Source organism: Heterocephalus glaber, unplaced genomic scaffold (genome assembly GCF_053883595.1).
Source record: "Heterocephalus glaber isolate CG9 unplaced genomic scaffold, H.glaber_assembly_v1.0 deba00001594, whole genome shotgun sequence".
NCBI classification, from domain to species: domain Eukaryota; kingdom Metazoa; phylum Chordata; class Mammalia; order Rodentia; family Bathyergidae; genus Heterocephalus; species Heterocephalus glaber.
This window is the reverse complement of record NW_028258369.1, coordinates 15026549-15049937: the sequence shown is the minus strand read 5'-3', so window position 1 is coordinate 15049937 and position 23389 is coordinate 15026549. Positions and strand designations below refer to the sequence as shown.

General features: G+C 38.1%; 1 protein-coding gene, 1 non-coding gene and 2 pseudogenes across 9 annotated transcripts in view; 2 read left to right on the top strand and 2 right to left on the bottom strand.

Annotated features, from left to right (window-relative positions):
* The window catches only part of Pir (pirin), a 104542-nt gene that overhangs the window by 2727 nt on the left and 78426 nt on the right, over positions 1 to 23389 (bottom strand). For 7 of the 8 annotated variants that reach the window (XM_004866096.4, XM_021245379.2, XM_021245381.2 and 4 more), the window contains 2 exons: positions 13570 to 13652; positions 2195 to 2261 (listed from right to left, as the gene is read on the bottom strand). In XM_004866096.4, coding sequence (XP_004866153.1) covers positions 2195 to 2261; positions 13570 to 13652 — 150 coding nt within the window. The remainder of the gene's footprint in view (positions 1 to 2194; positions 2262 to 13569; positions 13653 to 23389) is intronic. The other variant, XM_087193715.1, reaches the window with a different exon arrangement.
* On the top strand, positions 1338 to 1463 carry LOC147823275 (small nucleolar RNA SNORA40). Its single transcript, XR_015444172.1, has one exon. It is a non-coding gene; the product is annotated as a small nucleolar RNA SNORA40 (small nucleolar RNA).
* On the bottom strand, positions 6549 to 10946 carry LOC110345964 (large ribosomal subunit protein eL42-like; annotated as a pseudogene).
* Positions 15527 to 15648, top strand: LOC147823274 (U4 spliceosomal RNA; annotated as a pseudogene).

The following is a 23389-nucleotide window of genomic DNA, read 5'->3' as shown; positions in this document are numbered from 1 at the left end:
TGAACCCAGAAAACATGTGGTTTTAAATTTATCATCTATAAGGTTTACAAACAAGAAAATTATTCATACTCCCTAAGTCCTCTTTCAAACTACAGTTTGCAATTCTCCTCTAATTAAACCTTTGGACTCCTCTTGTAATAAAAAAGGTATGGATTCTTATGTAGATTCTTGGCATACAGTAGAAAGCACAAGACATGGGATCGGGAGACCAGGGTTCATATCCTAGGTCCACCACTAATAATCATGTCCCATCAGAAAAGCCACAGTGACAAGCAGAGTGACTGGCATGATGAGAGACAGAAGGGCAGGGCAGTTGAAAACCAGACAGTCTGAGTGTACATCCACTCTGTGGCTGTCATGGCTTGTGTCTAGATGTCCCCCAAATCCTCATGCAGTCATAGGTGGGGGATTTCAGAGGTAGCTGGATCTAGAGTGTGTGACACTGGAATTGATTCATGGTGCAAGGCTAGGCTCAAGGGCACTAGGGTTAAGGGTGCGAGTGCTACCTGCCCTAAGGAGCCTGGATAAGACATAAGGGATAGAAAGAGCTGTGGTCGCCCCTTGTTGCTTTGCCACCTTCTGGCCACCATGAACTGTTTCTCCTCTGTGATGCTACCCTGCCTTGGAGCCAGCCAATTATGGATTGAAACCTCTACAAATTGTGAGCTAAATAACTTTTTCTTCCCTGAACTGCAGGAGTCAAAAGTATTTTGTCTCAGAAGAGAAAAAAGGAACTAAGGCAGTAGCCTTGAGTTGAGCAATGAACCTCTGTACTTCTGCGGCTTCATTTGTAGCGTGAGGATGAGAGCGCCTCTCTGTTTAAGGTTGTTTTGAAGATTAAGTGAATTAAAATTTGGATAGCACTCTGACGACTGAAAATACAACAGACTATACGGACAGCATTTGCTACGGTTGGAATGCGGCTTGTCCCCTCTACAACTCCTGCTGAAATTTGATTGCCACTGTGCTGGAAGGTAGGATCTTTATGCAATGATTAGGTCCTAAAGAGCGGTTAATGCTTTTCGCCTGTGAATGAGTTCTCATTCTTGTGGGGCTGGATTAGTTATCATGCGAGTGAGTCACGTACACAGCAAGTCCACCTCTAGTGTTTTCCTCTCCTACACACACCTGCCCGCCCTTCTATTTTCTGGCATGAGATAAGCAGCATGGAGGCCTTTCTGGTGTAATGTTCTTGAACTTCCCAGTCTCCGGAACTGTGAGCCCAAACAAATCCCTTTTCTTCATAAATTACCTAGTCTCATGTATTCTCTTACAGCAACAAAATGATGACAGTATTAAACTGCTGTTATTTTTGGTAAAGATAAAAATGATATTCAAGCACTTGTATCTGTTTTTGTGTAACTTGTGCACAAAGAGTTATGGACAGGTGCAAAAAACAAATCCTCTTTTGCAACCCAGAACTCACTGTTCAGTATGGGTTTTGATACATAAGAAGGAATACTACTGCCAGGCACAGTGGCACAAGCCCATAATCCAGGGACTCCTGAGGCTGAGGCAAGAGCAATGGAGTCTGGACTACATAGTGACACTCTACCTAAAAAATAATGGTGACCTAAAACAGATTAAAGTGAAGGAAGGTGTTGATAACCATTAAGTTTGGTTGCAGGACTAAAGAGTTAATTAGAAAGAATAGGGTATGAGCAAAATCTCAGCTCAGTACATTTGGGATTCCAATTTTCATGTTGTGAGACATGAAGGTACCCTTTTTTCATCTTTCTTAAAGGCTTCTGTCTTGAACATGGGACTGGAGTTGAAGATATGTCTTACTGTGTTTGGATCATGTTTGTTTAAATGTAGCAAGTAGTAACATCAGATTAAAATTTCTACAGGTTTAAAAAAATGATATTCAAGTCCCCAACAGAATGCAAAATCTTTTTTCAGGTTGAAGTCTCTTGTGACACAATAAAAATACCATTTTATTCTTTGCACAGTTTTAAGATCAATGTCTGACACATGATATGTACTTAAATGTTTGTTTTGTCAAAGAAAGAGATGCATCTAGGAACAAACACCACTTGGGTTTTCTTCTGACAATGGACAAATAAAACAAAATCCTTAGATTTGCTGATGAAGAGATAGGAAAAAATCCGGCCAGTCTTCCCAGTAACACTGTACATGTACACTACTCTGGAGAAAACAAAAGTCAACCAGGAAATCATCATTCTGGGCTTACCATGTTGGACAACTGGTTCTCTTATTGGCTCCCCAGCAATTAGGACAAAATGGCTTCTCACAGGATCCTAAAATTAACAAGGAAAACATCAAAAAACAAATACAATTTTTTTTTTTTGGGTACCGGGGATCGAACTTGGGACCTTGCGCTTGCCAGGCAGGCAGCAGAACCACTGAGCTAAATCCCTGGCCCAAATACGCTTATTTTTGAACGTCAAATTAGGAACAATTTGTTCTTGGCATGCTAGCTAGATGGATGCTGTACCTAATTCTGAGTAGAAATTCCAAAAATATTTTCTGTGCAACACTCAATATGAAAACGTTTATTCTTTAATATATTTAGTAGCAACTAGAACCCAAAAATAAATCCAGGTCACTAAAATATTAACATTTTCATATTAAAGGAGAATTTAAATCAAGATTTTAAATAGAAACATATTCATGGCAAACCACATGATTGAATAGGTTTTTTAAATGGTTTATGATTTCTCCCTAATAACATAATTTTTTAAAGGAAAGATTACTTACCCAAATCAAAAATAAGATTTTACAACTTTGATATTTATTATTAATGTACAATATGCCCAGAAATGTTGCACTACATGGAATTTTATAAAAGCAGAGCATCCAAAGATTACCTGCTCAGGGAAATTTCTTTCCAAAACAATTCTATAAAGTCTCCACATTTTTTATTTAGGATTAAGGATTTTATTTTCCCTGGCACGGTAAAAATATTAATTATAATATCCAGGGCTAGGGTGGATGTAGGGAAAGAAAAGACTTTTTATATAACTTTTGGGATATTTTAAGATGGTGCAGCATCTCTTTCAGAGATCAGTTTGAAAATATGACTCAAAAGCTTCAATATTGCTAATGTCCTCTGACCCAGTAATGCCAATTTTAGCCATACAGTGGAAGGGGAAACTCAGTTTCACACAGTTTCTTCATTGAAGCCCTACTGGTCACAGCAAAAATTGACAACAGTTCTCCAATATCAAAGGGTTGTTTAAATGAATATCATGTTTTTAAGACGAAATATTACAAGGACATTAAAATCCATTTTCTTAACCATCAGATAAGTGTGTAAATGTACATAAGGCATTAAGAATTTTTAAAATATCACAAAAACAGCATATAAATATAGTATGGCTTTTCACTTTTAGGGAAATCAAGAAATCATATATTGAGAGGCTAGGGAAAAAATATAATGCAATTTTAGCATTGGTTCTTTCTGAGCAATGGAAATTAAGGCAAATTTCACTTTCTTTATGCTTTCCTATTCTTTTACATTTGCTACAATAAATGTGCTAATTTTAAAAGTTAAAAGGGCTAAAGACATAGCTCAGTGGTAGAAATGTGCGCAGTATGTGTGAGGCCTTGAGTTCAATCCTCAGCAACAAAAAGAAAAAGAAAAAGTTATTTAAAACAAAGTCTATAATATATTTTTACATCTGCGGTTGGAAAATTGGTTTTTTCATTCAACTGACATGTATTGTGTGCATACTATGTGCCAAGCATTTGCCTAGACACACTTGGAATATATACGTAAACAAAAAAAATAAAAGAAAGACTCTTTGCTCCAATCCTAGTCTCGGCATTTTAGACATTTTTATCTCATTTAGGTATTTTAGTATGTGTTTTCAGTACATAATAATTACATTTTTCATCAGGGGTTGGTACATGTACATAACACATCTTAATTCTTTTTATGATCCCTCCCTCCTCTTCTGGCTACATTTCTTCCCTCCCCTTTCTCCATCTCTTTTTTTCTATCATCTGCGTTTTATTTTGCTCTTTACTTGTATTTTGGGTTTCTCATGTAAGAGAAAACATGCAATATTTAAGCTTCTGTGTCTGATTTATTTCATTTAACATTATGGTCTCCAGGTACATCCATTTTCCTACAAATGATTCAAGTTTATCCTTCTTTATGACAAAGTAGTATTTCATTGTGTATAGATACCACATTTTCCTTATCCATTCACCTGTTGATGGACATATAGGCTGCTTCCAAGATTTAGCTATTATGAATTGTCCTGATATAAACATGAGTATGCACATGTCACTCTAATATCATGACTATTTGGGAAGATACCTAGGAGGGGAATAGTCCGGTCAAATGAAAGTCTTGTTTTAGTTTTTTCAAAAATCTCCATGCTGATTTCCATAATGGCTGTACTAGTTTACATTCCTGCCAACAATAAAGAAGTCCTCCTCCCACCTCCCACAGCTTCTCTAGCCCATGTTTTTATCTGATTTCCTGATGAGAATCATTCTTTCTGGAGTAAGATGGAATCCCTGTGTTGCTCGAATTTACATTTCTCTAAAGATGTCGAACATTTTTCATGTATTTATTGGCCATTTATATTTCTTCTGATAAGTGTGTTCATTTCAGTTGTTGGGGGATTATTCCATCATATAAAATTATTTAGATATTTTAAGGAATTACCATGTTATGAATATCAGAGTCCTACCTCTTGAAAATTATACCTATGTCATCTAAATTAACTTTTCAATAAACTTACTTACTTGAAATTAAGGAGAACTGCAGTTCTGTTGAAGGTGAATTACATATATCTATAGAGAGAGACATATAGATATATGTTTTATATATATATATATATATATGATGCTTTGTGCTCTGGCAACTTGGTTAAACTGGGACAATGTGGTGGTCAGTCTCAGTGACAAGACAGGGACAGGTGCTGGTAGGTTCCACCTTGTTCTCATTCTGCTCCATGCCACACCTAGCTTTACCTGCTGACTGCTAAACCTGCTGACCAAAAGCATCCCAAGACTCATTCTCACTCTTGGCTACAGAACTGCAGACTTCTTCTCCAGCAGTTTCTCTTTGGTGGTCTTATTTCAGTGACTGGATGTGCTTAGCACTGGATGAACTGGGTTGGTGACTTGTCTGATTTCTTACCTTCTGCTCTAAATCTTTGTTTTTACAATTCTTCTCACCTGCAAATCCTCCTTCTTTGGGGAATTCTAAGCTGGCCAAGTGGAGAAAGCAGAACTGAGGCACCCCAAACAATAGCCTCAGCTAAGCTCATCCCCAGCCCGCTAGCCACATGAGCAAGCCCAGGGAAGCTTGCAGAGGGACCCCAGCAAGTCCTGAGAAGCAGCAAATTACTGTTGTTTTAATCCACTAAATTTGAGGGCAGTTTGTTCCTAATAGGCAACTGAACGCTAGTGTCAATTTTGAGTCTGCTCTCAGGCTTTTCTAGTTTAGAGAAAACAATAATAAAGCCCAAATGATTATGCACTTTAAAACCAAACCTTCAAAATTTCTATAAAACTTCACTCATATTCTAATAATACAGCATTTTCTTAAATATATAAGATTATCTTAAACTATATCATAACTTCTACTAATACAAAGCTCTTTAAGAATCATTATATTACTAATCTGAGAAAATGTATCACTGAATTCAACAAAATTAATAATTGCTCTTTAACCTTCCACATATTTAATAAAAACTGCCATATTTTATAGGACTGAAATTTTCTTCTTCTCTTGGCTTCAACTTAAAAATATTAAATGGATATGTATGGAGGGAGGGGTTTTCTACCTGGCACCTCCGCGCTTGTGTCACTTAGCAGTCCACTTAATTGAGCCAGGTGTGGAGATGCACACCTGTGGTCTCACACTGATTGAGGCTGAGGCAGCAGAATCACAAGTTTGAGCCCAGCCATAAAATAAAAAAGCTGGGAATGTAGCTCAGTGATAGAGCATCCCTGGTTTTCATTTTCAGTACTGTAAAAAAAAAAAAATTGCAGAAAAATTCACTTAGTTGATGCTTTAATCACTTCTTCACATTAAAAAAATCTGTGCTTAACTATTCCCAGGTGTGTATTTATTTATGCATCATCACCGTACCGATCCATAAACTTCAGAGCTATCAGAATATGCAAATGTGATGCCACCTGAAAATCAAAGAGTAACCCTAAAAAAGCTTCTACTAATTCAAATTATTAAAAAATAGATGTCATATTAGAGGAAAGGAAGAGGGTGGGGAAAGGTAAAGAAGGGTCCCAGGGGTTAGATATGATCAAAGTATGTTATATGCAAATATGAAATTATTACAATGAAATTCATTATTCATATAATTAATATGCACTAATAAAAATAGATGTCATAAAGTTCATATACTAAAATTATTGCTTCAACTTAAGCACAGATCCTCAATCCCTACTTACTCTTGCTTTATAGACAGTTCTAACAATTAGACTTTGTGGTTATCACATGTGCAAGAAAGTCAGAGCTACCAGACAAGAAAACACTACTGTAGATCAAGACAAGACAGCTGACAGCTTAATATCCATGATGGAAATAGAAAAAACCTATAAAACAGAGACAGAGGAGCTTAAAACTTAGTTTAGGATCACTGAGTATGGCAGCTATAAAGCCTCAAAGACATCATCATACTTTACAATGCAGGACAATAATTAATATACACGTGGATGACTCGACATTATGAATAAATTAAGTTATGCATAATATAACCTAAGCCCAAAGGAAAAAGAAATGATTGTTTCGTTTCTTTCTCCTTCCCTTCCCTTTTCTCCTCCTCTTCTTTTCATTCTTCCTCTTCCTCTTCTTATTGAAGTAAATAGAACCTCAAAATTCAATTGTCTAAAAGCATAGAAGTGGATCACTTGATCCATTCTCTTTTTATCTCCTTCGAGTCCAAAATGCGTGCATCTCTGAACAGCCAGCATTTTCTTAGATCTGCAGTTGGACTCAACACACTCAAGTTTCAGCACAAGTTTCTCTGCAGTTAGCCTTTATCTGGAATATTGGCTTACCCTGCCCACTGTAGTTACGCTGCTTCCTGACATAATGCTGCTTTTCATGGACACACAAACAATCGTTACCCTTCCTACATGTCACATGTGACTTTGTAGGGCTGGTGCTTGCAACACTTCTTACAGAAAATCTAACATATCTTAAGTACATTTATTATGTTTCTAGGAGTGCTAGCAGCAGGAAACAAAGCAAGAGAAGGTTTCTATCTGAAATTATTTTTTTCAATGTAATGTTTAAGTGACTAAAAACTTAACAATTAAAAAAATCTGTTACCAGAAAAGTTTTTTCCCTAAGACTTTTGGAGTGGTGAAACTTTAGCGTGAAACAGGAGACATCAAAATGGCCATGCTTCCAAAACTGATACATAGATTTAATACAATCCCAATAAAATACCAATAGTATTCCTCACAAAGCTGGAGAAAACAGTCCTAAAATTTATATGGAGCCAGAAGATACCCTGAATAGCAAAAGCAATCCTGGACAACAAGGGCAAGGCATGGGGCATCACAATTCTGGGCTTGAAGTTATACTACAAAGCTACAGTGATAAAAACAGCATGGCGTTGGCAATAAAACACACTCATGGATCAAGGGAAGGAACACAATAGTGGATGCAGAAACAACCCCAGGCACATTCAGCTACCTGATCTTTGACAAAGGGGCAAAAAACATATGCTGGAGAAAAGAGCCTCTTTTACAAAAAGTGCTGGGAAAGCTGGTTATGCACAGGTAAAAGATTGAACCTAGACTTGTATCTATCCCCATGTACTAATAAAGCCAAAATGGATCAAATACCTAGATATGAAAACAGAAACACTTAATCTGGAGGGAAGACATGGGCATAGGCAAGGACTTTCTACACAAACACCAAGAATCAACAAATGAGATCACATCAAATTAAAAAGCTTCTGGACAGCAAAGGGAACAACCAATAGAGTGAATGGACAACCTCCAAATGGGAAAAAAAATGTGCTGACCATTCCTCAGATAGAGGACTAATATCTAGAATATGGAAAAACTAAAATAAGTTAGATCCCCCAAATAAAATACCTAATCAGAAAATAGGCAGCTGAAATGAACAGATACTTCTCAGAAGAAGCAATACAAATGGCCAACAAATACATAAAATAATATTCACCATCTCTGGCTATTAGAGAAATGTAAACTGAAACAACCCTGAGATTCCTTCTTACTCTGGAAAGAAGGGCTATCATCAAGAAATCAGATAACAACAAAGGCTGGAGAGATTAAGGGGGAGCTTCTTCATTGTTGGTGGGAATGTAAACTAGTACAACCATTATGGAAATCAATAGGAAGACTCCTTAAAAAAAAAAAAAACTAAAATAAGAAATTCCATTTGGCCTAGCTCTTCCCTTCCTAGGTATCTTCCCAAAAGAGTTAAAAAACATATTACAAGGGCCTGGGATGTAGCTCAGTGGTGCCGCACCTGGCTGGCAAGTGCAAGGTCCGGAGTTCAACCCCTAGTACCAGAAAAAAAAAAAAAAAAAAAAAATATTACAGATACATGGATACCCATGTTCATAGCAGCACAACTCACTACAGCTAAATTGTGGAATGTGGCATTTCCACACAGTAGTGTGGAATAAACAGAAGGATAAACTTGAGTCATTTGTAGGAAAACAGATGCACCTTGAGGCCATGTTAAGTGACATAAATCAGACACACAAGCTTAAATATTCCATGGTTTCTCTTATATGAGAAACCTAAAATATAAATAAAGAACAAAATAAAAGATAGGTAATAAGAAAAAAAGAAGAAAAGAGATGGAGCAAGGGGTGAGGGAAAAATGCAGCCAGGAGGGGATGGAAGGGAGGGGGAAATAAAAAAATTTAAGATGCGTTACGTACATGTACCAACTCCAGATGATGAATGTAAATGTCATGTACTGCAAATGTGTACTAATAAAAATAGAAAAGAAACAGAAGACATCATTTTTAAATTGCTCTAAAAGAAGTAATTTAACAGTGTTTTAAGGATGGTTTTTTGGAGGGGACCAGGAGGCACGCTTGATTTCTAGGCACAGGAATCAGAGAAAAAAATGTTAGGGGTTAAAAGATGGTAGAGAAGCTGACCTCCTATATTAAGTATGTGTTGACTCCCAAGAATGTAAGTTTTTTAACTCAGAAGAAAGATCTTTTGTGAGTGCCAAGCATACCCTACAATGTACACATTTTAGGATGATAAAGTCTTAACAATAAAAGCTTTGTTCTTTTTTATATTACTCAAATAAAATGATGAGTTTCCAATTAATACTTGAACAGTAAGATAAAATGATACATGTATTTTGTCTGAAATGAAAAATTATTAAACTTTCAGGAGTTGAGGAGGTGGAAGTTCTATCACTGCAGAAATCTGGAGAATGTGGTAAGCATCTTTTCAATGGCTTTTCTGCAAATTAAACCTCTGAGTGCCTCCTCTCTTCTAATGTAAATCAGATGGGGTTTTTGTCCATTTTCTTACATGTAGGATTTTTGCTTTCCTTAACTATTCTTCTTTGATAAAATCTTATCATCTTTTCGGATATTTAGTGGAGTACTGATATAATTCCAAGTCCCAGTTGCTATTATGTTGGTGACTTTTCCTATGGTATCAAATGATGAAAATCATACAAAAGCAAAGAGAATGAAGTAAATGTTTAAGACATGAGTTCTAGTGTAATGCTAAGTCAATGTCTGTTGGGATTTGATGGGGAAAACTCATTCAAAGGTAACAGAGGCCCACTCACTGCTTTTCGCACAATTACCTCAATTAAAATTCATAATCTTTGGGGGCTGAGATCATGTCTTTCATTTTGGGGTACCTTCCCAGAGTTCCTGGTTCACAGTTAGGCTCTTGCAGCTTACTTAAAAGCTCAGTTTTAAAAATTGCTCATTGTTCTTTAAATGTTGTTGCCAAGTTATGTTTTGAGTTCCACAGACACCAACAAAAACAAATGAAAAGGCTCAGATGAAAATCCTGTGATTCATTTACTATCCTGGTAATTTCTAAACTATGAGTTTCTAACTCAGTTCATTTGATTGACTATAAATATAAAGTTTGAGATAACACTAGGACTTTGACAATTAATTAATTATTTGACAATTAAAGGGCATGCTTTTGCTACAGTAGCATTTATTTTAGTGATATATTACCTGAAAAGATTACCAAAAAGAAACTGAACTTTAGCATGACTTAATTGCATGCAACTGTTCTTACTAGTCTTCATTGTTTATACTTCTGGGGCCAATGGAAAGATGAAACAATGAACTGTCTTAAAAAACCAGTGGCTTCTTTCATCATGAACTTTTACATATAAATAAGGAAAAAGGTTGTCTCTAGTTTTAATATGGCGTTTTGTTTTATTTCTGACTTTCAGTGGTTATTTTAATCAAATGTTATATTTAATCAAATGTTAATCTTTATTATTTTAATGAGTTCTCCATGAATGGCACCAGTTTAAAAAGTTACTCCTAAGTATGGATGATTTTGATGACACCCAATGTGGGACTGATTGTTCAGCTCAGTGCACTACAGGTGAATTTGCTAGTTTAATGAGGACAGCAGTATACACATGCATCTAAAGATGAGATGGAGAGTTTCATACCAACCTTATATGCTCCTAATCACGGAGCCATCATCAGGGCAACCATCATCCTGCCTGCCAACTGCAAGCCAGCCAGTGCATCACTGGAAGCCTTAGCCCTCAAAACGGGCTATTCCAGAGTAATTCCAGAGTGAATGGTACCAGTCCAAGAGTAAATGTCCAGAGTAGCCTGGGGTTGATTCCAATCTCTCTGAAAAATTTAAGTCTACTTTGAAGCTGCTGTGCTTTGGGCTTCCTCCAAGAATTCAAAGAGTTTAGCCCAAAGCCTCTTAAATCTATCATAAAGCAAGCCCCTGCAGTTGCTGCCTGCTTTGGCAGACTTCAGAATAATGGTCATGAAAGACACTTCACTCTGTGAGTGAGGGAGTCAGGAGTCCCTGCAGGCTGACATGTGCCACCCTAAGAGAGGTCAAATAAATGATAATAAAGAGCAAGGAAAGTTGAAGCAGAGAGAAGACATGATTTTCTACACCATTCATTTCTTGCCCTCCTCACCTGTCCTAGAGATTCTCATGAAGAAACTGGCTAAGGGGGCCAGGGATTTAGCTCAATGGCACAGTGCCTGCCTAGCAAGTGCAAGGTCCTGAGTTCGATCCCCAGTACCGAAAAGAAAAGGAAACTGCCTAAACTGCCGTTTAACCAAGAAGGTGAGTGTGATGACAGAGGACACAGAAATGAGCTATAGTGAAAGTGAAGGAAAGATAGACCCAGAAGAAAGACAGGGACTAAATCAGTTTCTCATTCTGGACTATAAGTTAGTGCAACACTAGAAGTCACAGCTTTCTTCTTTATTCATCGTCAGGCTAAGGTTAGAGCCACCCGAGGATAACTCTGGCTTAAACCTGACTCAGTCAGGGTCCCTGGGGAGCTTTTTCTAGCAGTAGAAACTGTTACACTCCCTAAGCCTTTGAACTGAAGATAGGATTATTCATTAAACAACATGTATGTGGTATGACTGTCTGTTAAATTCACTGTTTGGATCAGTACTGGGTATCTATAGTATACCTATATACTAGGAATTGGCAACATTTTTCTACACAGGGCCAGAGATTACAAAGCTTTGTGGGTCATCCAGTCTCAGTGCCAACAATTCACTTCTCCCTTTATGGTGTGAAAGGATTCACAGACAAAACAGAAATGGATCATATGGCTGTGGTCCAACACAACTTTACGAGGTATATATGAAAACACATTTGGACTTGGCCTATTGGACATAATTTATTGGCCCCTGTGCTACATCTGGAGCAGACTCCTAATATACATAATCTGAGATATTCTTAGCAATCCCATGAAGTTGGCCTCAATTATTTCAATTTTGAAGACAAAGAAAATGAAGTTCAGAGAGGTTGAGAAATGTACTCAGTTTCATAGCTAACAAGGGGCAAAGCCAAGATTCAAATCTTCACAATCTCTTTCCTGTTGTAATCTAAGGGAGACTTTCTACTCCCCCGTGGCTGTAAGCAACCATGCCTTCTTTAGGTACTCATTCTTTTAAATATCAGTTTTGATAGAAACCTTTCTAAGGTTTTGATGGTACTGGCTATGGTTCTACCCAGAACAATGACATAATTGCATGTAACAGAATGTCCCTCAAGCCAGGAGCGCAGCTTGCCAATGAATTGATGGTTTCAGCTGATTTGTTTCTATCCCCAGCTGTCCTTCTGGCTCCCCTCATCACTTTTTTCTGGTGTTCTGTTTTAGCTTTCAATGCTTGTTATCTGTGTTGTTATATTACAGGATGACCTGAGATTGCCAAGTCAAATTAGATAATATGACAAACTAATCTGAGATCAAGAGGTTTTGGCCTATGTATAGATTTCATGCTCCTTTCCTATACCGGGTTGAACCTTGTGAAATTGCCACATTTGTAGGTCAAAGCGGCAGTTTCATATGGCTCAACCTAATACTAGAGGGTATAGACCCTGAGATACACATTTCATCTGGTACCCATAAGATTTTTCTTCTGTTTATTTTACAGTTCACTGAAGTGCTGCAGATGATTCAGGCAGCAGAAGGTGAGCTGCCAAAAAGATGAGCTATGTAATAATAATTTCTGAAATTCATTATATTCTATAATGTCAGGGTCAGCAGCCCAGAAATGAGTTAGAATGCCTTTCTGTCAGTCACCTTGACACTGAAATAGTTCTCATCTCTGCTTTTCTAAATTCTTCTTTTCAGGAGGAGCTTTTGCAAAATTAGCTTCATGACCTGCCTTGTTTGTGAAACAAAGTAGTCAGATGGGCTTAATAGATTCACAAGAATGTGAGAAATCTACTCAGTGGGATGAAATACACATGAGACAGAAACTTGGAAACTTGGGAAAAATACCTCTCAAGATTCCTGAGATATTAAAAACTTTATTTAAAGCAGCAATTCATCAAAAAGTACTAGGAAGCATATCACATGCTCCTCTCGGTTCCAAATTGGTATTATTTTCCAAGGGTTTCATGTGAGTATGCATGTGAATCTATATACTTCTACACAGCCGATCCATTTTCACTTATGCTAAAAACAAAACTAATCAATTTTACAAAGGAAGAAAATTAAGAGACAATGAAGATATGTTGTCTCCAGAATCAAACTAGTAAGAGTAAACAACGGGGGACCTCATGTGATTCCTGAAGATAATCAATATAGATGAAACTTTGGTGGAGCACGGTGGCACACACCTGTAATCCCAGCACTCAGGAGGCTGAGGCAGGAGGATCACTACAAGTTCGAGGCCAGCCTGGACAATATAGTGAGTTCAAGGCCAACTGAACTACATAGCAAGACCCTGTCTCAAAATAAAATAAAATAAACCAACAGAAATGGCAGAATTGATGAAGGGGGCTAATAAACTTGTAGCATAATTTATTCCCCAAGAAAGAAAAAATGTCCAGGTCTATAGGACATTGAGGTAATTTTCTGGAAATGTGTAGAAAGTACAAGTTAATTAGATTAAAATGTTTAATACTTACCTTGTTCTCCACCTGGACACTGTCACCTTCTCCAAGCACTGCTGTGTGATGAGGTTCTATTTTCTGTTGCTCATCATCAGGACCTAGAAGAAGGACGGCCCTCTACCTTTAATATTTATTACAGCAGATTTATCCCACGGTTACACATTTGGTCAAATACTTAGCACCATGATTTTAGCTTCAATTTCGGAACTATCAGACTCAGAATCTCCTTAAATCTTAACAGTTAATTGTATTTGCTATAACTGAAGTCTAAAACTGGTTGGTTTTCAGAGCACAAAAGAATAGGGAGGGAACTTTGTGTTATGTTTTCATTTATACTTTAAATATCATGTCCTAATAGTTCAATTGACAGGAGGCAAAGAGCTCAGCATTACATATCATATGAGTGCATCCTTGGGTAAATTATAAACCTCATAAGAAGTAAACATTCTTAGGAAAATTATCAGGTGCCACCATCATTAATTCATTTCAACAAGTATTTATTGAGCACCTACAATCACCTAGTACAATGGAAAAATACAAAGAAGGACAAAGTCAATTTCCTGCATACAAATAATTCAAAATCTCATTGGGGAAAATTAAATATATGCACACAAAATGTGAGTAATTCACAGAATACTTCATCTGAAAAAAATAAATAAATTAGATAGTCATTGAATAACAGCCATGGAACTGTGAACAAGGCCTTGTTCTAAATGCTAGGGGAGAAGTCTTCAAGATGGGTAAATTCATACCTTCTGTACTAAGGGTCACAGATGAAATCATACAAATGAAATTGACCCTTAAAGGTAATAATAAAGTTCATTGAGAAAACAGGAGCCATAGGGGTTCATTAAGTCATAGGAGCCATAGGGGTCTAGGAACCTGGGAATTTGTTGTGGGGGAGGTAAGACTTGAATAGAGCAGGATTACATAGGCCTACAAGAGGCAAAGCTGGGAAATAGGCATTTTATAAAAGAAGACAGATTAGGTAAATGTAATGTGTGGGCATTTCTAGAAAAACTGTAAACCTTCTACCATTGCTCAAACATTCTTCTGGAAAGAATGATGGAAATGTAGGCTTGTTTTAGATCAAAGAAAGCCTTGAACGTCATGCTTATCCATGTGAAACTGAGAGCCACTGAAGAGGGTGTGTGCATGTGTGAAATCATCAAATCTGTGTCTTGGAAAAATAATTCTGTAAGCAAAGCACAGAGTGAATTGGAGGGGACAAGACTGAAGTTATGATGAATTGTTACGAGTTTGCTACAATGGTCTAAGTGAAAATGAGTTACAGTGTGAACTGGGAGAGCGGAAATTCTAGTGATGGATTAGAAACACAGATCTGAGAAAGAATGTAAAGGATTTGGCAACAGTGGGAGCGAGAAGAGTCTAACACGATTCTCACAGGAAAGGAGGCATGTAGTACCTAATGATTACAGCAGAGGTGCTGCAAGGAGAGGCTGGAGAATGGAGGGGCCAAGGTGGGCTAGAACAGCCCCAGAAGGCTGCAGAGAGGTTGTGAGATTTGTGGTGGGTCTTCCAGTTGGGTAAAAAAGTAGCCATGTGAATGAATACCAGAGGGAAGATTCCAAATTGGGTGAACAACTTTTAAAGATGTTCTAGGGGGATAACACATTTGGGGATATGAGTAAGGGCATTCACTTGACCTGTTGGAGCCAAAGATTAACAACTAATAAAGAAGTATCTGTTGAAATGAAAACAACAACCCTAGGAATTATTATAGAAACAGAAACATATTTAAGAATTTGCGGCATATTGGTTGGAGTCCAAACATAGCTATATCTTGTAGAGCTATCTTCCCTTCTCACCTCTACTTTGTAGATAACCTGTGTTTGGCATCAGGATCCACGCCGATGCCTGAAAACATGAAATAGGATTCTGATAGTGCAAGAATTATCAACATGGAGTTAAAGTGCTCTCCAGGACTCTGCACACAGAATTCAGGGAGTACAGCTTTGCGCAGTGGCAGTTTCATAGTCAATGAGGTTTATCCGAGGCGCGATTATTGCTAATTGAAAACTTTTCCCAATACCCCGCCATGACGACTAGAATTCAGGAAGTAACACACATATTTTTACTAACACCTAATATTGAGATGTAGCTTTTCTTCAACCATGAATGTAGTCAACAAACCACACTAGTATTAGCTAGACTGTTTCCAGTAGAAATCACACATATTTGAATATTATGTTAGTATTGTAGGAACCATATAGTTTATGATAAGCACTACTTAGAATTAAAGTAGATTTGCTGCTAGATCGTGTTATTTCAAATGTCATCCAAGAAGCACACATAAAACTATATCATAAACTTACTCTTAAGGAGATAGGAGACAAGGCATGGCTTAGGCTAGCTGGGAAGAGAGGCATGGCAGGATCCCAGGATCTACACAGCACTGTCTCTCGGGCTTCCATATGCAAAACTTCTTGTGGGTTCCCACAAGATGTAGATGACATATAAGAACACAGATACCAGGAGGAGCCTGCTATCCATGACTCTTCATGGTAACCCACCCTGAGTCTCCCAGACCCAGGGTGTACTTTTATTTTTGCTTTTCTCTTTTTCTTTCTTGTTTGGCCCAAGTTTGCTTTCCAGAGACAGTTTCTCCCTCACCCCCTCCTTTCAAATAAAGTTTTGCCACTGTTTTTGGCTTGTCTTGTTCAATTTTTTGTTCGAGGTAAGAAGGACCTGGAATACGTTTAATTGGCAAGCCATTTCTAAAAGGAACTACCCAATAATATTAACATTTTAATAACTTCACTGAATTTAAAGATATTCTGGGGAGGGTGCTTGGCAGATGTCACCAAGGCCCATGGCACAGAAAAGATTAAGAAGCTCTGTCGCAGAGGCAGTGATGTGCTGGTGAATGTTTAATAACTGGCTGTGGGGGGACTAGGGGGAGAACAAACTTGATTTGTAGTTTGTGACAATTTTCAGGGTGTACATACTTTTTTGGCCAATTTCAAGTTACCACCATGAGGTCAGGGAAGATGTGCACAATCAGCTCTTGCACCCTGGCGAGGGTCAGCCCCAGCATAACACTAAAGGTTTCTTTTCCATCAAAGATATGGTCGGAGTATGTTATACGCATGTGTAAACAGATACCCCAACAAAGAAGATACAGATCAACAAATATCAGAGGAATAAATGACAGAAACTCAATTGATTTTCTACTTATGCAGGACTTGGCAATAAAGAAAAGTCTGGGAGTTAAAGAATCTCACTTAGAGTTGGATAATATTTAACTGAGACATGGAGCAGCATTTTATTAGGTGTGCTTTACTGAGATCTCCTGGGAGTAATTAGCCATGTCTTTACCCTCAGCTAATTCCTATATCAGTCACGTGTTCCATTCCTGGCCCCTCATTTTATCATGTAGAATGTCTTTCAATACACAGATCAAAACAATTATAAACTCCTTCACTATGCTTCAGTAAAGTGAGCTGATGGGAAGCAGCCCTCCAAAATAAGGCTGAGTTGGTAACTCTCTATACCCCATCAGGATAGCTTGTTTGACTGCAGTGTTTATTGACTGATTTGTAAGGATGTCTTAATTTAGAAACAAAGGGTTAGGCTTGTTCAAAGGACTCTCATCCTGACTTTATACGGGATGCAACTGCTGCCCATTCTCTCTACTAATGTATGAATGAAATCACAGTGGTGATACACAAAAGGTTATTTGAAATTTTCCACCCCAAGGGAGAGCTTTCTTATAAACACTGGAGTCAGGTTTCCAGGTTAATAATCTTAAGTGTACCTTTCATTTCTGTGTGATTAGATGAAATGTTTAAAACAGATCACAGCAAAGACTGACTCTATCTCCATTTCCAGGTCATTTCTATGATATTTCACCCATATGGTGATCTCCTGAAACTAAAATAAGTCTCAAACAAAATATATTTAATTGTTTCTGACTACTTTCAATTATAGTGCTCGCTTCGGTGGCACATATACTTTCAATTATAAATATAGCCAAATCAGATAATAAATAGTTTCCATTGGGATGCTTTGCCAGGAATGTTAAATCTAATAGTACAGTTAAGGAAAATTTAATTAAAAACAATTTAATTGCAATGTTTTTGCCTAAATAATCATAAAAGAGAAAAATATCTTAAAACCTATTTTAAATTTAGTGCTGTTAATCCCTTCTGCATATGCTGACTTTCTTTTTTCTGGTTTTCCTCCTCATAAGAACTGCTGGCCTACTTACTCTCTGCTCCACACATTCTGGTACTGCCATTGCAGGTTTGGATATCATCAATTTTATATGTATAGGTTGAAGCCCTCTTATCTGATAGAGACTATTAACTGAAAAAGACAAACTGCCTCAAACACTTTTATTTTAAAGTGCAAGTGTACATTCCTTTGTGTTTTTTATAAATACAGTTAAGATGAGTGTGCTGATGGATTAGGAACATGCTCTTTCTTTTTAAATCACACCCATAGTACATCACCTAAATGTTGCTAGATTATTACAGTTTGCCCTAATCTCTTGCCGTCATCTCTCTTATATTAATTCAGACATTTTAATTAGCAATTCACTGTACAAAGCATTTGACTTACTTGTTCTAGGAAGATCACCTCTCTTCCCTGCTTATTTCATTAACTTTCATATTGTCTAATTAAATTACACAGTTGCAATTACTGGTGCCCTGGCAGGAACACTCAGAGGAGAAACAGAACTGCCTTTAAATCCATTCCAACTGTACTTGTGGGAGGAGCTGATCATCTTGGTGGCTGGGCACTGTCCTCAAGGTACTGGCCAAAGCATGATGGGCTCTCATCAGTCCAGTTAATTGAGTAAGTGAAAGACAATTAAGAGGGCTCCTGATGCACACATGTATGTTTCCCAAGCTTTACTGTGATTTCCAGGAATTGTGTCAAACTCCGTAACACCACCCAGAGTCGCAAACAAAAGCTGAACACCAACTAAGCATGAATAACTACCTATTTAAATAAGTGTAGTCGCGCGGAACACACTCCGAATCAGCCTGCTGTAGATGGGCAGGTCTGCCCACACCCTACCGAGGTCCCCAGTCGTGCGGAAGACACCAAATCACGCCGCTGCAGACAGACGGCCACCTAATTCCACACTACAAAAACGCAGAGGACCCCAGAACACCAGACCAAGGTACTGAGTCCCACTGTTCCCGGCCCAGAGGTAGGGGCTTCTGAGCCGTCATCCCACTGCTCCTGGTCCAGAGGAAGGGGCTTTTGGGCCACCTTCTGTCTCGCTGCTCCTGGCCCAAAGAAAGGGGCTTCCGGGCCACCATCCCTCCCACTGCTCCCGGCCCAGAGGTAGGGGCTTCTGAGCCACCATCCCACTGCTCCTGGTCCAGAGGAAGGGGTTTCCCGGCCACCATCCTTCTGGCTGCTCCTAGCCCACAGGAAAGGGCTTTTGGGTCACCATCCCCACCGCTGCTCCCGGCCCCTGTCCCACCTCACCCAGTTCAGAAGAGGTAATCCCTGCAGGAGCTAACAGACCCCCGCCCCAGTCAAAATGAGAAAACACGTAAATAAGTCTCAAAACCAGACTTCCAGATCACCTACAGCAACCCCAAAGGGAAATGAGATGGAACACTCTGATACTCAACTACCTAGACACACTGAACTGGCAACAAAAGGGGATCTGGAAAAAATGAAATCAGAAATAATTTCTCAGATAACAGGAGAAATTGTGCCCCTAGTGCAAGATATGATTAATAAATCTAGAGAGGAGCTGAGGAACATGATGGAATCCCAACATAAGAAACAAATGGAATCCATAAAACAGATGCAAATCGATTTCCAGGACATGAAAAACTCCATTGAAAGTCTACACAGCAGAAAGAGCCAATGTGAGGACAGAATTTCAGATATAGAAGATAAGATTGCAATTAGTGACCAGGAAAAGAAAAATTGCTTCAAAATTGTAAGGGAACATGAGAAATCAATCCAGCAACTGCTAGATGATGCAAAAAAGAATAACATAAGATTGATTGGGCTCAATGAAGAAACAGGAGAGAGTGCACAGGACATAAAAAATCTCTTCACAGAAATAATGGCAGAAAACTTCCCAAGCAGGGGGAAAGAGCTTGACATACAGATAAGTGAGGCATATAGGACTCCAAATAGCCTTGATCAAAAAAAAACTACACTTAGGCATATAATTGTGAAGATTCCAGAAACACAACAGAAGAACAAAGTTCTCCAAGCAGTCAGAGAAAAGAAACAAATCACATACAAAGGAAAGCCCATCAGAATCACAGCAGACTTCTCAACACAAACCATCAAGGCAAGAAGAGCTTGGAGTGATATATTCCAAGCCCTAAAAGAAAACAGCCTCCAACCCAGATTGATGTACCCTGCAAAACTATCTTTCAAAATGGAGGGAGAAATAAGATACTTTCATGACAAAGAGCACCTGAGGAACTTCGTGAATACCAAACCACCACTACAAAGAATATGACACAATATCCTAGGAACAGACATTGAGAATCACAACCCCAGGAAGCAAAGCAGAATGAACCCATCTGGCATGACAAGAAATTAAATGTAAAGGGGGAGAACCCAACAAAAAGAAAAAGTCATGGCAATGACAAGTCAATATGTTTCAGTTATAACCATCAATGTTAATGGTCTCAATTCACCAATCAAAAGAAATAGACTGGCAGAATGGGTCAAGAAGCAAAATCCAACAATATGCTGCATACAAGAAACACACTTCATTCAAAAGGAAACTCATAGACTGAAAGTTAAAGGGTGGAAAACAATACTGCATGAGAAAGGAACCCGAAAAAAAGCAGGAGTAGCTAACCTCTTGGCAGATCAAGTAGATTTCAAACCAACACTGATTAAGAGACATGAAGAAGGACACTACATCCTTGTAAAGGGAAGAAACCAAGAGGAAGAGATGACAATCATAAATATCTATGCACCAAACACTAGTGCACCCAACTATATAAAACAAATACTAACGGACATGAAAAGTCATATATGCACTAATAAAATTGTAGTGGGGGACCTCAACACCCCACTGTCACACATAGATTGATGAACTAGACTAAAAATAAGTAATGAAATACTAGAACTCAATCGAACTCTTGAACAAACAAATTTAACAGATGTTTACAGAGTCTCCCACCCCACAAAATCAGAATACACATTCTTCTCAGCTGCACATGGGTTATTCTCCGAAATAGACCACATACTCACACATAGAACATGTTTAAGGAAGTGCAAAGGAATTGAAGTTATCCCCTGTATATTATCAGACCATAGTGCCATGAAATTGGAGATCCATAGCAAAAGAAACTCAAAAAATTTCATAAACACGTGGAAATTGAACAACACACTTCTGAATAACCAATGGGTCACAGAGGAAATTAAAGAAGAAATCAGACAGTTCCTTCAATTAAATGACAATGACAATACAACATATCGGAATCTATGGGACACAATGAAAGTTGTCTTATGAGGGAAATTCATAGCAGTGAAGACGCATGTTAGGAAAACAGAACGAGCCCAATTAAACAACCTGATGCTGAACCTCAAGCTTCTAGAAAAAGAAGAGCAGGACAACCCCAAAGCTCATACAAGGGAGGAAATTATAAAGATCAGAGGGGAAATCAATGCAATGGAGACTAAGAGAATGATACAAAAAATCAATGAAGCCAAGAGTTGGTTCTTGGAAAGAATCAACAAAATTGACAAATCTTTAGCCAACCTTGTCAGAAAAAGGAAAGAAAAGGCCAAAATCCATGCAATTAGGGATGACAAGGGTGAAATTACAACAGACCCAGCAGAAATCCAGAGGATCATCAATACTTACTTCCAGAACCTATACGCCAATAAGATGGACAACACAGAAGAAATGGACAGATTCCTAGATACATATGAATTACCAAAGTTGAACGAAGAAGACCTAAAAATTCCGAACAACCCAATATCAACCAATGAAATTGAAAATGTCATTAAAAACTTATCAACTAAGAAAAGCCCGGGCCCTGATGGCTTCACTGCTGAATTCTACAAGACATTTAGAGAGGAACTGCTGCCACTACTGTTTAAACTCTTCAGTGAAATTGAAAGGGAAGCAATACTCCCAAATTCATTCCTGGAAGCAGGCATCACCTTGATCCCCAAAGCAGAGAAAGACCCAACTGAAAAAGAGAACTATAGGCCAATCTCACTAATGAACATAGATGCAAAAATCCTTAATATGATACTGGCAAACAGAATGCAGAAGATCATCAAGAAGATCATACACCCTGATCAAGTGGGATTCATCCCAGGGATGCAGGGATGGTTCAATATACAAAAATCAATCAGTGTAATACACTATATCAATAGAGCCAAGGACATATGATTATCTCCATAGATGCAGAAAAAGCATTTGACAAAATCCAACATGCATTTATGATAAAAACCCTACAAAAAACTGGAATAGATGGTCTCTACCTCAAACTGATAGAAGCCATCTATGAAAAACCAACAGCCAATATCATACTAAATGGTCAAAAACTGAAATCCTTCACACTAAAATCAGGAACAAGACAAGGATGTCCACTATCACCTCTCTTGTTCAATATAGTTCTGGAAACATTAGCCATGGCAATTAGACAAGAGAAAGAAATAAAAGGAATAAAGATAGGAAATGAAGAAGTCAAATTGTCATTATTTTCAGATGACATGATACTCTATATAGAAGACCCCAAGAACTCCACCAAAAGTCTTCTAGACTTAATAACCAAATTCAGTCAAGTAGCTGGTTACAAGGTCAACACACAAAAATCAATAGCTTTCCTCTACACCAATGACAGACTCACTGAGAGAGAAATAGGGCAAATAATTCCTTTCACAATAGCATCCAAAAAACTGAAATACCTAGGAATCATCCTAACAAAAGAAATCAAAGACCTCTTCTCTGAAAACTATGGCACTCTGAAAAGAGAGAGTGAAGATTATATCAGAAAATGGACAGACATCCCCTGCTCCTGGGTAGGAAGGATTAATATAGTGAAAATGGCCATACTTCCAAAACTGCTATATAGATTTAATGCAATTCCAATTGAGATCCCAGCAGCATACTTCATACACCTCGAGAAAACAATCCAAAATTTCATTTGAAACAAGAAGAGACCCAGAATAGCAAAAGCAATTCTAGGTAACAGAGACATGGCAGGGGGTATCACAATCCCCAAACTGCAACTCTACTACAAAGCTACTATGATAAAAACAGCATGGTACTGGCAAAGAAACAGACTTGAGGACCAGTGGAACAGATTAGAAGATGCAGAAACAACTCCAGACACACTCAGCCATCTCATCTTTGACAAAGGAGCCAAACACCCTTACTGGAGGAAAGATAGCCTCTTTAATAAATGGTGCTGGAAAAACTGGGCTTCAACTTGCCAAAGATTAAAACTAGACCTGTATCTCTCACCATGCACTAAACTAAAATCCAAATGGATTAAAGATCTAAATATTAAAATAGAAACTCTGAACCAGTTGCAACAGAGGTTAGGTAGAACCCTTGAAGACATCAGTGTAGGAAAAGATTTTATGAACAAAACCTCAGTGCCCGTGAACTAGCACAAACAATCAACAAATGGGATCTCTTCTTATTAAAAGGCTTCTGCACAGCAAGAGAAACCACCAGCAGGGTGAAGAGACAACCCACAATGTGGGAAAAAATCTTCACCTGCTCTTCCTCAGACAAAGGTCTACTATCTCGAATCTATAAAGAACTTAAAAAGATCAGACCTCCCAAATTTAAAGACCCAATCTGAAAATGGGCATCTGAAATGAACAGACATTTCTCACACAAAGAAGT